The following is a 15,035-nucleotide window of genomic DNA, read 5'->3' on the forward strand; positions in this document are numbered from 1 at the left end:
GATACTGAGGACTGCAATGGTTATGTAAGTTGTGCTCTCCAAATTCAAGATACGTCAAGATATGTCATTTTGAAGAGCCTTTGAAATTTCACCTTGTTGACCCATTTTTATGCCTTCTTTTTGGAAATGTGGACTTTGGAGGGCCTAGCCCCTGAGTCGGGACATATACAGCCTCAGTTTTATGCAGTTCCTGTCCTCACTGGTGCTGGCACTTACCCTAATAAGTTCACACATGTAGCTTACCTAAGATCCTGTGTACTGATGGCTTGGTTGGCCCTGTGTTTATCAATTTGTCTGTTGTCACCTTGATCTCTATTGCACTTTATTCTTAACTATCTAAGCTGCACTGTTTATTCAAATTACATACAACATACACATATAACAGGCCATATTTATTAATTATTAACAAATATTGCCCGTTTGAATGTCCACCTGGATGGTGTAAACTGTTTTTTGACTCCCTCATGCACAGAATAGGGCTGCAAGATTGCAGCCTTTGCTTGAGGGAATGCTTGCTTGTAAGAAATTTGCACCACTGAGTTGAAATATGTACTATGAGTGCAGTGATGGGTCCTGCATTCTTCATCTTGTTGCCTTGTCTTGAAGAAATTTGTATAAATCTAGGTGAGTTGTTTTAGTAAATATTGTGGTTGTGTGTATGTAATTAAGTAATGTATGTGTGTATGTAAGTAATACACACAGAAAGCCTTAGACCAAGGTAGTTCTATTCCACCATAGAAGTACTGTGAGGGTGCAACCAACTGTTATTCATTATCAATACATTTGACATTTGTTGGAAGTTGGAAAACTACCCATTATTATTTTTATTATTAAAACTGTCTTGTTTTGTGGAGACCCAACCACCAATTTACTAAATCTGGCCACACTACACTATATATGGAGAAATACTGTCCCCACATCCTCCTATTCCCACATTTGTGATGGGCACACAAACATTGTTCAGCTCTGTGAGGGTTCAGTGCTGATAATGGACATTTGGGCCTGTGTGTTGAGGGCCACAGACAATTGCACGAGAGGCGTGAACTAAGGGAGAGATGTTCAGGTACTGCTAAAGGGAGAAAAACTCAGAAGCAGTGCCGTAGTGTATAGGAACACTTCACTGGTGCGTTTTCTGTCAGTGCCGATTTGGAGGTTGTACCGTCCACAGGAAGTGGACTGTCATTCTGGCTGTGTCCTTGTTAGCTAACGAGCTAGTTAGCTAGCAGGCAAATGTGTACTATTTGGAAAGATGAATTAAACTGTACCTGAAGAGTAGATTTGAAAGAGTTTTGTGCTTAGCCGCTGCTAATAACAGCGCCATGTTGCGTGTCGGGAGCAAAGCCGCCTGGTAAGTTTTGTATGTAATCAAGGTAACGGTTAGAGAAGCTGGTTGTGTTAGCTGTGTGAGGAAAGCACAGATGTCGCCGGTTCGTTTGACAGCTGAGGACAGCCAAGCTAGCTGTCGTGCTAGCGAATAAGCCCCCTATTCTAAAATCTACTATGGTTATGGGCCTTTATCCACACTCTGTCACTTACATATTTATTATACGTTGCAAAGCGGCCCGTGTTGCTGTGGTGGATCTGGACGTTACTTAGCCAACTTACTGACAAGCTAGTCAGCTAACCCGGGTGGTTAGTGGTTGTGTTTTATCGTACACAGGCAAACTGACTTGTTTGTAAGCCTGTTGTGATATGACTTGAAATTCTTTTTAGTCAGTTGCTTTATTCTTTTGTCTGACAAGTAACATTAACGTTACCTTAAAAATATGCACCATATCTTCTCGCCTGCCCGTCGTATGCTCCTGTGGTGCTACATTTAACTAACAGGATCACTAACTTAACTGATAACTTGTTAAAGACTAACTGCCATATACACCAGCCTCGGTACGACGGTTATGTTCACTATTACAAGTTTCAGTTCGCTGTATTATGTTGGACAGTTCAATTCACCAGTCACAGTCACAGGCTGGAAATGAAACAAAATTTACTATTACTTAAATTTATTTAATCCTGCTTTTGAAATTGCTATTGTTACAACACCAACAGCGACTGATAAAAAGCTGTTAGATTCCCTGGTGCCAAAGCATTTCATTTTTATCTGCTAGAATGATTCTATTGTGAGTAGAGTTCATATTACTGTTTGGACAGTACTCTCATCATTAGGGAAAAAGTGAAGGGATGAGTAGAAACTCCCTTTGAGACTTTATTGAGACAGACAGACACATAAGGAAGGTGAGCTTTTGTCATTTGTTGCATAATTTCTCTGTCCTCTCAGCCTGGCCTGCAGGAACCTGGTTTCCACCAACATGGGGGTGAGATTCCGGGTACCGCTGCAGAAGCTACACCCTCTGTCCCGTGCCATCCACCACCGCTATTCGGGAAACACCAACCCTCAGCGACCTCCTCATCGCACGGCAGCCCGCTATTTCACCTCCATGTCACGGTTGCCCATGCGGCCACCCAAGCCTCCCCCTGGGTCAGGGGGCCGTAACTACCAGCAGCAGCGCAACTTCTGGGTGGCCCGCCTTGCTGCTAGGCTGCTGAAGCTCCGATACATTCTGCTGGGCACGGCAGTGGGAGGAGGGTACACAGCTAAAAAGGTCACTATTGAGTCATTTAATGTGTGTCTCTAATTTTTTTACCATCCCTTTTCTGACCCATGAAGTTTTTTTTAACTTCCAAATTATCTCTTTACCTTAGGGAGTAATTTGTATGAAATGTATTTCACGTTTTCTTAATCAGTGGTTGTCATGCATTTGTTGGTTTTTCCACCCGTCATGGTGCATTGCTGCTAATTGCAAATACCCAAATGTGTTTCTAATGTAATGGAGTTCATATCAATGCTGTATATCGTCATTTACTTCCAGACCTATGAGGAATGGAAGGACCTGCTGCCTGATTTTAGTGAATACAACTGGGTCATTCCTGATTTTGTCTGGGAACTGAGTGAACAAATTGATCTTGGTAAGCTCCTTTATTTTAGTGTCCTCATTCATGAAGTGAAAGATATAGAATTTACATCTAGATTGTGAGTTGAGTTGATAACACCCAGCCATAACGTCATTGCAAATGATCCCTTGATTTTGGTTAGGGTTAGCATTTATTCTGAGGTTATACCTTAGACTTGGCTGCATAGTAATGCATCATGGGATGAGACTCCTGACCTTTCTGTCTTCTCCACTTAACCTGTTATCTCTTGAATCCACAGATAAACTGGCCAAAGCTCTACCAGAGATCGAAGAAATAGCCAAACTACTACCTGACCTAGACAAGATAGGAGAGAACTTCACTTTCCTTAAAAGCCTCTTGTCCTCTGGTGAGTGGACAAAACTTGAACTATGTTTTCATAACATTACTGCATCATAACAAAAATAAAACTGTTATTTGCAGAATCATAATGTCCAGTCCAGTGTCCAGGTTTTAGATAACAGTAATTCTATCAAAGTAAACCTGACTTCAGTGTCTGCATTGGTCTCTGCCTTTATATTATGTGTCTTAACAATTCAGTGGGGTGCCCTGTACCATGCTTAAAGTGTGGTATTTGTGGTTTCTCCTCCCTCAAAATGACCTTAACAGAATGAGATAACATAGACTCTGGGTTATGACAAAATATGCGGAAGTAGGCTGCTTTATGCACTGAATTTCTTTTTTCTGCAACAGGCCTTCTCTCTATGGTTGTGGTTGCTAAAGGATTCTACAAAGAACTCTCCTTTAAACCAAATAACTTATTTGGGATAACTTGTTATGGGACAACTTGTTATCCTAAATAGGTTGGGATAACTTGTTTGGGATCAGTAGTTTTGTAGGCAATGCTAAAATCACACAGATGTATTTTATAAGATAAATCCCTGATTGTAGAGTATAAGGGGTTTGCTGCAGTTGGAGTGAACTTCAAACCTCCAGTTTGTTACCACTGCTGTCATGTGTAAAACCACTCGCATCATTCCTGCTTCAGGGGTTTTGATCTCATTTACTAATAGCACACCATGGCTCACATTTCCCAACTGTATGGAAAGGGACAGTTCACTCTAGACTAAAATCATCTACTCACCATCATGTCAGTTGAAACTTCCTTGAAAATTGTCAGCAAATTTGCAGTTGGTTTATATCTCTGGTTTCCCCTACCAGTTTGCTTAATCTCAGGCACAGCAGCTGCTTTGTTTTAATACACACCATTTAGCTGTGTCCCTGCTTTGACCATCATCCCTCTGCTTCTGTCTTTTATGATTTTTATCTTGTGTTGTTCTTCCTTTCTCCTCCTCCCCTACCCTCCTGTCCTCCTCCACATTCTTCACAGGTGTGAGTTTGGGTAGTGAAGTCAAAGGAGCTGGTCTGCATCTGTTGTTAGGTGTGTAAACCCTGCACTCAGTAGCCCTGCCCACTGCCCTCATTTTCTTTCTGCTGCTGTTTGACCACCATCATTCCTCGATTATGGTGTGGTTGTGGGTTCCCGCTTGCGGTCCTGAGAAGTGCTTGCCATGGTTCGGCTCTAAAGGCAGGAAGACTCACTACCACGTTGGCCTCCAGGTTGCAGACCAGAGCTGCTGTCAACAACAGCAGTGTTCATGGTTAACGCATTTAGTGAAATGTGTAACCGGTGACTAGGATGATGCATTGGTCTTGGACTCAGGGTATTCAGAGGAGTATAATTATGTATGCAGAGATCTGATTTTACCCTGTGGCTGACATCTGTTTTCTTGAGTCAGTAAAAGACCTACTCTTTAGATTTCTCTTGCTCTTCCAGACTTCTTTTAAAACCCTTGGAGAACTGTTCTCTAGTTTACATCAGAGCTCAAGTGCAATAAAAGAATAACGTTAAAAAGGAAAAATGAACCACCATGATTTTTGAATTTTTCCTTCCTGGTCTGGAAAGCTTTAAAATGCAGATCCATTCGCCTCTGGTTTGTCTCCTCTTCCCTTTTGACTTTCTTTAACCTGACTCTCCTTGGCTGTACTTTGTCCCAACTGTGTGATTTTTGCCTCCTTTGACTTCCACCCTCTCTCCCCTGGCCTGTACGGGCTGCTTTCTTTAATTACACACTTATCTCTAATCTTTGGGGCTATCTCTTTCTGGCTTTATTTACTGACACTCAGATGTTTGGAAAATGCACACAAAATACAGTTTACACAAAACATCAGTTTAGGTTGGAATTTCTTACTAAAATGTTTTCCTTAAATAATGTCAAATAGTGGTGACAATAAATGGGTCACACGCAGAAGTTTATAGAAAGACCTGATCTTCCCGAGTCATTTGTACAGCGACTCACCTGGCCAGATTGGACCACGCCTGTGCTGTGAGTCAGAAAAACAGCAATGGAGTGTCTCTGCCTCTTTTTCTTCACTCAAACCTTTTCAAGTCTTAATGAATTTTTGCTGATATTTAAACAAAATCTTTACATTTTCATTAATATGACTTAGCAGACTTTGCTTTATGCATGGCAGTAACAGCATTTTAGTTCACATCATGCAAACCTTAATTGGACACTTCACACAAGGTACTCATGGATCATTGAATACTCTGTTTAATGTTTTAAATTGGTTTGAAACATCAGAATAGTTCATTTCAGTTTTTTTCTTTCATCGACTTGCAGTGACTGTTTCCTTTGTACTTTACATTGTGTAATTTTGTCTTGCAATAACCGCTCCTCTGCCCACACAGCCCCATGAAAGTCTGCCAATCAAGATTTCAGTGAACAGTGTCCAACCTTTTCAGTCTTATTATGAATCAGTCTTATTTTTTGCTGTGGCCTGCATTATTTAAACACAACAGCAGTCACTTGTTAAGTCAATAATTCAGTAATCATGAAAAAAAAGTCAAGATCCTGATTAGACTGCTTTATTCCTCCTGTTAAGAAAAAATAGTTTGGCTTTTTGTTTTTAATTTTTGGTCAGTTGAGGGGTCAAAATTAAAAACTCTTACATTTGACTTTTACAGTATATATATATATATATATATATATATATATATATATATATATATATATATATATATATATATATATATACATATATATACATATATATACATATATACCAGTGCAATGTTTTCCAAACATTTGACCTTTACACACTGGTCTTTTTTTCTAATCCTAGGCATGCTTTAAATAGCTATAAGGCAAATTTTGGCTAATGGCATTGCCTCCCTAATCTTATTTATATTAAGCACTTAATAGTCAATGATGCTTTGTCATTAGTAATCTTATTTTGTGGTGTCATGTCTCCTCTGGTAGAAACCTCAGGTGATCCTGCTCTGAAAGCCACAGATTCTTCTGCTACGGGCGCACAAGATCCCAGTGACAGGCAGTACAAAAAGGCAAGTTTATAAAAGCAGCTGACACTTCACAGCTTTCTCCTCTCTTCTCCGCTTCGTCTCACTCTGCTCCTCTCTGCAGCTTGGCTACCTTTCACTTCAGTCGCAAAAACTGTAGTGGACTGAATCAAAATGTACTCAAAGAAACTCATATATGAGTTTGTGTTGTTCAAGGCATTCATTGCCTGAATGTGATGCATTCAAGCGATGAATGCATCACATCATGTCACCTCACAAAAGTTGTATGAATTTCAGCACTCATAAAACGCTTTGATGGAAAGTTTTCCCTGTATTTATATTTAAAGTATTTCAGTGCATTTTGATTCAGTCTGTTTTACTGAATGTGAAATGTTTCATGCGAGCTGCCAGCCTATTATTGCGATATTCTTTTGAGGCCCTGAGGCAGTGTTATCGTAAGAAACAGTGCAAGTCTCATTACAGATCAACTTACTATAAAGTGTGGTATGGCATAAAAATTTATATGGTTTTGCTGATAACACAGGGTATCATGTACTTACTGTACGGTACTTGTTCTGATATTTATCATTGCTTCAAGTGCCCTTCCTGCCTGCTATTCCCATCAGTCTTTCTTCCAGAAGCTCATTCATGGAGACTGTTGCTCCCTCTGCAGTATATCATACAGCCGTCTATTGCAAACACTTTGTATGCACGTTTCATTGTTCTTCCTTCTTGTTCATTTTTCTCAAAGTGACCTGTTTCAGTGTCTCTCTCTGTTTTATTTTTTTGTATGTTACTGTAAGTTTGTGTGTTTTCTAACACTATACAGAGTTAAGCTTTGTTAAACAATGAAAAAAATTACACAAAGGTTTGAGTATGAATATTCTAAGAGTAGCTGCATTTTAAAAAAAATGATAGGTTTCCTCTCCTATTCCCTGCTTTTTGTCTGCAATCACGGTCTCCAACATGAACACGTGACTCAACACAAATCTTACAAGTTGATGTTTCACTTCAAAATACGTTGAAGTATATAGTATGTACGATAACATGCATTGTATGTGCATTTCACAGAGCAAAGAAGCAAAAACCAGCACAAAATTGTACAGTTAAGTCATGTTGGTGACCCCGAACCAAAGCAAATTTCACCTGCTATACAGTATGCTTTGTGCTTCATCCCAGCAATATCCCAATGCTTGCTTTGCCTATTTTATCATCACCTTCAACATCATCAGATCAGTTATACTTAGAACTGCCTAATATTGTTTTGCAACACACTAAAACATTGTGGGCTGAACTTTGTTATTATTTTACCATTACAGTAAAACCTGAATTTCTGTCCTCTCCATGTATTATATACTGCTAAGTATGAAAATCAGTTATAGTGTTGTCTGAATCATGGTGAGTGTATAGTGGCGAGAAAATGGAGCAGAGTCACTGTTGTTGCCACTTGTTGAGAGGTGCTGGTTGTGATATTAGTTGCCTCTTCTGCCTTCAGTCTGGCAAAGTTTGGCTTCTCCCTTTTGTGATATGAGAGAGACTAACTTTGTTAGGTCACGCTGATGATAGTGGCAAGATTACCAAAGCCGAAGAGTTTGATTCTGTTAGACTGGAGCCTTGACTGAATCGCAATTCTCCGGCATGAGCAGCATCGATGCCACTGACTGAGACACAGGTCTTGCGTTTGGATGCAGCATTGGCCTGAATGGCTGACCATCCCAGTGGCTGGTTGTTGTGTGTTTTGCTGCTCCTACCTCTCTCTCACTATGACGTACCCCAGCAGGGTCTGCTTGGCGAGCTCATTCTTATTCAGCAGCAGATCCAGCGGCACGAGGAGGAGGTCCGGCGGGCCGCTGCAGCCAATAATGCGCGTCCCCCACCGCCAGAGCCTGCTCCCAGTCCGCCTCCGAACCCCAGCCCCCCTCAGCAGAGACGCAAGGTGAAGGTCCCACCCCTCTTAGATCCGTCCTTTCCCACAAACGGCTCCTGAAAGATCACAGCTTCAGAGCAGGAACAGGATACATATTCTAGGAAAATTTCATTTATACCTGCTGGTTTGACAAAACATTAGAGTAGCTTAACTCCACGCTGAAAAGCAGGGTTTCACTGGTCTCTCTGGATCAGAGTTTCAAGTCTGTTTCACCTCTGACCACACCCAGCCTCACTGATTAATAAAGCTGAATGTGCTCAGAGGTGTGCCTGCTCCATTTCACCTGTAACTACACCCAACAGTGATGTCACAGTGCACCAACATACTTTGGAGTACACGTAAGCATCACTGCAGCAAGGTGAGAAGTTAAAGTACTGGAGGCCAGTAAAAACAAGATTTTCAGTTAGTGTTAAATTGCTCTTTAACTAACTTAATTAGTGAAGGATGGAGCTGGCCCTTTTAATAAATAAATAAAACTCTTTCGATTATATTAGATTCAGTTTTTGGTAGGGATGGAGGACACATAAACAACTGTGAAATAATTCATTATCATCATAAAACATTCCAGTGCTGTGGCCATGTAACAAATACAGTGTTTATTTTGTCCACTGCAGAGACAACAGCAGAATCTTAAAGAATACTGCACAGAACAACACCAACATGAATTAACTAAATCCCCTCTAACTGAAAGTAGTAACTGTATCTCTACTGCATTGGATTGCATTATATTTTACAGGATTGTGTCTATCCCTGTATTTAAAGCCATGGAATTAGTATTTTAAAATATATTTTTTTAATAACCTTTTTAAGTTCATTTTGTAATATTGTAGTGTAGATGAAATGGCCCGTCAGCCCTTTATTCTGTCCCCTGTGATACCCAACAGTAGCCTCCATGTATCACCTCATACATAGTGTGTCAGGCTGTGGTCAGATTTGCTTTGTCAGTGGGCTGTGGAGAAGGCATGCATGGACCTTCGTAGCCTGGCTCCAGAAGCACTGTGACTTAGTAGCTCAGCCTCCATCTCATGATGGGGATGGATAATCATCAGGAGCACTCCATTAATGTACGGAAACACTGCATGGAGTGGAGTGGCAACCTGCTGCATGGTGTGAGCTGCGCTTTTTGAAACCACTAACATGAATGGACAACTGAAATAAAAAAGCTGATTAGGTTATCAACAGCACGGGAGAAGTCTTAAGCTTAGGAGAAGTTTTGTAATGCCAGAAAAACGAAATATGCAGATCATTTGTATGATTTGCTAGAAGGTACTTTACATCACACTCCTTGTCCCTGTTGTGTAGTGTATAAATTGTTTTTGCGTTAGTTTGACGTGTCTGTTTGTTAAATTCCCTTTCTTCTGCCACCAGTCCCATCTGTCCACGTATGCTGTTTCTCCTGCTTTCTGTCCTGTCTCTCATCCTGCCAAACCTACTTAAAGTCTACAAAATGCACAATCAAATGAGGATTTCAAAGTTATGCAAAATCAAGCTGTAATGACTAAATCATTTGGGGATTAAATTAATCTCTATGTATCAGAGCTCATCCTGTGATTTGTGCCTGTTTTGTGATTTAGAGCTTGTTGATCCAAGCTGAGTAATCCCAGAATGTATAGTGTCTGCTTGAAATCTGATTTTGTTCTTCTCTGTATGCATTAACTTGACTCTCTCAACTCTGGTTCTCTCTGTAATACAGTCTGCACGCAATGAACCTTCCTGGTGCTGGTGGGATTTCATGCTTGTGAAGTTGCACCGTGAGAGTAATGGGAAGCCCGTATTTTCAAAACAAGGTGGCATTAACTCAATTTGTTGCTCTTTCTGCTTTTCTACTTCGACCTCTAGTCATCAGACAAAGAAAAGATAGACCAGCTTCAAGAAGAACTGCTCCGTACACAGGTACAGGAGGTTTTGTATCTTAATATCATCCAAGAGTTGTTTTATGGTGAAATTAAATTAGCCAAAATTGGCCAAACCATAAAATTGTTTAAGAGCGTTTTTAGACCTGCTTGAAGAATTAGTTATTTTGCACTGTTGTTCATACAATAACACACACTGTCCACACAGCTGAAAGGGTTGGTAATTCCCTCAGTTGTACCACTAGATCAAATGCTGACACCACTTTTTTGGTAAAAGCTGTCTTCGAGATGTTACTGATGCTGGTTGTTGATGTGATACTGCTGTTTATCCCTCAGCTAAAATACCAGCGCATGCTGGAGAGGCTGGAGAAGGAGAATAAAGAGTTAAGGAAAGTGGTGCTGCAAAAAGATGATAAGGGGATCCACCAAAGGAAAGTGAAGGTGGGTTTTCTAAATATACACGCAAACATATGCAATACATTAAATTTAACTTGGGATGACATTATTATACATGATAATTCTGTGGATGCAGGAATATTTTCTGTCATGCTTTGAGGTGATTTGTTGCTTGTCGTCTTGAAAGTGTCAACCAAATATAGGTACATACTGTATCATAAATGTTCATTTTTTATGTCTCCCCTTGTAGAAATCCCTTATTGACATGTATTCTGAAGTTCTGGACATCTTGTCTGACTACGATTCCAACTACAATACGCAGGACCACTTACCGAGGGTAAGGAGCAGTCGAATTTTGTTCCTCTTTCACTAGAAATGGTTTGCCTTCAAATAAGGGCTTCATTTCTCCAATGGTTCTTCAGTTGTTAAGAATGTTTGAAGGATTTATTGTTTTGAGCCAGATTTGTGTTTCTGATACTAACAGAGAGAGAGCGAGAGAAACATCCTGTTATCCAAAATATAAGTCCTCACAGCAGTTTCCTAAATTTGAACTTTTAATTACTTGGACCAGATCACTGATCCTTCCTACTTCTTCCTCACCTTTCTTGGTTTATTTTTTCTTCTGTCTGTTCATCTATCTGTGTACTCTGCCCATAGTCACACACTTTCTCATCATGTGTTTCAGGTGGTTGTGGTCGGGGATCAGAGTGCTGGGAAGACCAGTGTGCTGGAGATGATAGCTCAGGCCAGGATCTTTCCTCGGGGCTCAGGAGAGATGATGACACGTTCTCCTGTAAAGGTAAGTGGGCTGATGTTTGTGTAATCGTACAAGAAAAAAGATGCACACGCTAAGCATTTCTACACATTGTCAGAATTTTTGTTTGTGAAATGCCATGACCTGCCATGTTGCTTATCTAGAATCTAAAATTATTTTATTGTCCACTGTCAACCATGAAATTAAGGTGTTTTGGATGTTGAAAATACAAAGGAACCCTGGTTTTAATTTTTTTTAAACACTTTGAAGCTTTTGACTCATCTTCTTTCTGTAGGTAACACTAAGTGAAGGCCCCCACCATGTGGCCCTGTTTAAGGATAGCGGCCGAGAGTTTGACCTTACTAAGGAGGAGGATGTAAGTCACAAAGTCACTCACTCCGTCCACCTAATATGAATTAGAGCTTTAACTTGGTTTCCTGGTCACACAATTTTATCTTGTCTTTCTTTGTCTTGCCATGCCATGTCCTGCAGCTCGCTGCTCTGAGGCGTGAGATTGAGTTGAGGATGAGGAAGAGCGTGAAGGAGGGACAGACAGTCAGCTCCGAGGTTGGACATAGTACTTACATTCACATAGATAAAGCTGCTAATTAATCATTTACTTCTGTGATGTTTCATAAAATAATCATGTTTATTTTTTGCATGTCAGACAATATCCTTGAGTGTTAAAGGCCCTGGCATCCAGAGGATGGTGCTTGTTGACTTACCAGGTGTCATCAGTGTGAGTATACATTTTGATATGGACAGGAATGTTTACAAATGTGCAATTGCTATATCAAATTAAATCTAAGAGACCAAACTTGTCTTCACATACACGGTGATGTAAAAAGTCTTTTTGTGTGTCCTTTTCAGACGGTGACGACTGGCATGGCATCAGATACCAAGGAAACCATCTTCAGCATTAGCAAAGCCTACATGCAGAACCCCAACGCAATCATCCTGTGTATTCAAGGTGAGCTATGATCATACTATTCCCAGTGACAAGACTGATAAATAAAGGCACTGAGTGTCATAGGGAGCAGGGAGATGATGTGTCAGAGGACTGACTTTCAGACCCTTGCACTTAAATCTCATCGTTGTGTTCTTAAGCAACATCCCAGTCTCACTTTCATACTCCTCATTTTTTGTTATTTATACACCCTAATCTCATCTCTTGTGACTTTCTTGCTCTCTATTCAGATGGCAGTGTCGATGCGGAGCGGAGCATTGTAACTGACTTGGTTAGCCAGATGGACCCCCAGGGGAAGAGGACCATCTTTGTCCTGACCAAGGTGGACTTGGCTGAGAAGAACCTGGCCAGCCCAAGCAGAGTAAGATGGTTTAACCAGTCACTTCCCCCACCATTGGACCTATCGTGTCAATACTACAAAAATTGTTTATTATAATGAGTATTAGTTACTTGGTATTCACTGATCCTATGATGCATGCATGGAGCTGTCTACATGCTTCTTATTATTTATGACCATAAAAAAAAATAGTGCTACAGTTGAATTTTGCCTTGTCAGTATATTTTTCATCACTTTGTACAGTGGTGAAATTGATGATTAATCATTGATCAACATCCTTATATGAAATGTGGTAAGAGCATAAAAATAGGGAGCAAAAGCAGGGTTACTAACAACAAAACAGCTACATTTGAAGAAATCTTCAAACCAGTGTATGAAGTGCTAGCCCCTATGAGAAGTGACTTGATGCAGCTGCTCCACCAGAGGGCGCCCCACACTTTGATTTAAGCCGGCATGGTCCCTAAATGAGCCAGTGTTTAGGAAGCTTGTGGTGTAGACTGGAGGAACCTGAGAATTTAAATCCTTTCTTTAAAATCTTTCAGATCCAGCAAATAGTGGAAGGAAAGCTGTTCCCTATGAAGGCCCTGGGCTACTTTGCTGTGGTGACAGGCAAAGGTAACATCTACTGCTGAGTAATTCGTTGTGGTCCATTTAATTTCACATTACTTAATGAAGACTCTCAGATCGTGATCACGTCCCAGTTTTCTAATTTTGTTTCATGACAGTGATTGTGGTAACCAGGGAACTAGATGGAGGTTATTTGTAGGTTCTCCATCATATTGTTGTTTCCATTCGTGTATAACTGGAACCATGTGGCATTCATAATAACTTCAATTCAAATATCATTATTATTATTCTAAATGAGCTGTCATTTGCTCACTCCTTGTTCTGCTGTTTTCTTGTGTGCAGGGAGCAGCGGTGAAAGCATAGACTCCATTAAAGACTACGAGGAGGACTTCTTCCAGAACTCCCGATTACTGAGGCACGTTGCACAAGATTCACCAAACTTTAACGTTACATTGCACGAATTCATTTAAAGTTGACGGTTAATATATTCATTCAATTAGGGACGGCATGTTGAAGGCCCACCAGGTGACCACAAAGAACCTGAGTCTGGCTGTCTCTGACTGCTTCTGGAAGATGGTTAGGGAGTCTGTTGAGCAGCAGGCCGATGTCTTCAAAGGTACGACTGCACTTGGAGGACAATTTTAGCCTTTACTTCAGAGGGAGTTGGCTGATTCTTAGTGCTTGTCATTTTCACCATTTAGTGGCTCTTTATGTCCAAAACCCCTTATGGTGCCAGGCATGTTTTGAGAGGGTTAATGGTCATTGTATTTTATGAATTAATTGGGATATGTTAGCGCCTGCCTCTATCCATTATGCTGTACAGGGAATAGGTGCTACTATTCCTGACTCTTCCACCTCCTGGTGTTGGCCTTGCTCAGCGCACCCTTCCACACTACTCTTCCACTCCTGCCTTCCTACTATAATTAGTCTAGACAATTACAAGCCCCTTTGCAAACTGCACAGGAGATTTATGGCCGTGAGACTGCAGTTCCCATAGGCCCATTGTGTGTTGTATCGATCCATAGCCCATCAAATCACCCACAGCCGGCCTCAATCGTCCATGCTTTGGCGCCACCGTGGCCCCACAAACCAGCAATTAGCCTAATCTCCACTGTGGATAGGGAGCTGTGGAAAGGGACAGCAGGCTTGATGTGTGTGCACGTGTGTCTGTGTGTGTGAGTCTCCGTCTCTGTGTCTTCCTCTGTGTGCATATGTGTGAACTAAAACTCTGACTTTTGATAAAGAGAGTGTGATTGGCCTCATCCCCTCCCCTCCTAAGGGACCAGTTAAGAGAGTGAGTGTGCAAAGTCCCCACACACTTTTATTAAAGAATAGGCACCATTAGCTGTCTGAAAGCTGCCTTTGTATCACACCAAGTTAAAACAAAGCAGGCCCTGTCCCTATATGGTTATTGCCTGTTGATTATAGAGAATTACTGTTGGATGGAGCGTAACATCAAAGGTGAAAAAGCGATAGAAGCATGAAGGAGATGAATTTCATCCAGGTATGACCATGAACATCTGGCAAATGACACATGACAGGCTAGATTTATTTAGAAATTTCTAGAGGCTGATTAAGTTTCTAATAAGGCTTTATGATATAACTACTTGTTTTCAGTTATAATGTCATTGATTTAAATGTGAAGGTGAAGATTATAGATGTTGTTGAAAAGGTTTGTTCATATCAGATATTCATTGTCATTGTCCCTGCTCACCACAGCATCCCGTTTCAACCTGGAGACAGAATGGAAGAACAACTACCCTCGTCTGAGAGAGCTGGACAGGGTGAGAGATTTAAACAGGAAGTCCTATTAGATGACACTCTTACACAAATTTCTCTGCAGCTGAAGCTCAAGTTAGCTGAAGCTGTGTTAAAATGTACATATTGACAGATTGTGACAGAAAGTGGTCTTTATGAAGGAAAAAACGGTTCATGTTAATAGGGAACAAAAGATGACGGTACATCA

General features: G+C 40.8%; 1 protein-coding gene across 4 annotated transcripts in view; it reads left to right on the top strand.

Moving 5' to 3' along the window:
• Window positions 1-1,165: 1,165 nt before the first annotated feature.
• The window catches only part of opa1 (OPA1 mitochondrial dynamin like GTPase), a 36,327-nt gene continuing 22,457 nt past the window's right edge, over window positions 1,166-15,035 (top strand). The window contains exons 1-20 of one of the 4 annotated variants that reach the window (XM_041040116.1): window positions 1,166-1,348; window positions 2,276-2,600; window positions 2,868-2,964; window positions 3,209-3,316; window positions 4,298-4,348; window positions 6,231-6,313; window positions 8,049-8,204; window positions 10,035-10,088; window positions 10,385-10,489; window positions 10,695-10,781; window positions 11,130-11,243; window positions 11,494-11,574; window positions 11,691-11,765; window positions 11,866-11,937; window positions 12,069-12,168; window positions 12,396-12,526; window positions 13,045-13,117; window positions 13,412-13,484; window positions 13,570-13,685; window positions 14,789-14,853. In XM_041040116.1, the coding sequence (XP_040896050.1) occupies window positions 1,320-1,348; window positions 2,276-2,600; window positions 2,868-2,964; window positions 3,209-3,316; window positions 4,298-4,348; window positions 6,231-6,313; window positions 8,049-8,204; window positions 10,035-10,088; window positions 10,385-10,489; window positions 10,695-10,781; window positions 11,130-11,243; window positions 11,494-11,574; window positions 11,691-11,765; window positions 11,866-11,937; window positions 12,069-12,168; window positions 12,396-12,526; window positions 13,045-13,117; window positions 13,412-13,484; window positions 13,570-13,685; window positions 14,789-14,853 (1,995 nt within the window). In that variant the 5' untranslated portion in view covers window positions 1,166-1,319. The remainder of the gene's footprint in view (window positions 1,349-2,275; window positions 2,601-2,867; window positions 2,965-3,208; window positions 3,317-4,297; window positions 4,349-6,230; window positions 6,314-8,048; window positions 8,205-10,034; window positions 10,089-10,384; window positions 10,490-10,694; window positions 10,782-11,129; window positions 11,244-11,493; window positions 11,575-11,690; window positions 11,766-11,865; window positions 11,938-12,068; window positions 12,169-12,395; window positions 12,527-13,044; window positions 13,118-13,411; window positions 13,485-13,569; window positions 13,686-14,788; window positions 14,854-15,035) is intronic. The other 3 variants (XM_041040118.1, XM_041040117.1, XM_041040119.1) reach the window with 3 other exon arrangements.

The sequence above is a fragment of the Toxotes jaculatrix genome, chromosome 6, assembly GCF_017976425.1.
Source record: "Toxotes jaculatrix isolate fToxJac2 chromosome 6, fToxJac2.pri, whole genome shotgun sequence".
Taxonomy (NCBI): domain Eukaryota; kingdom Metazoa; phylum Chordata; class Actinopteri; family Toxotidae; genus Toxotes; species Toxotes jaculatrix.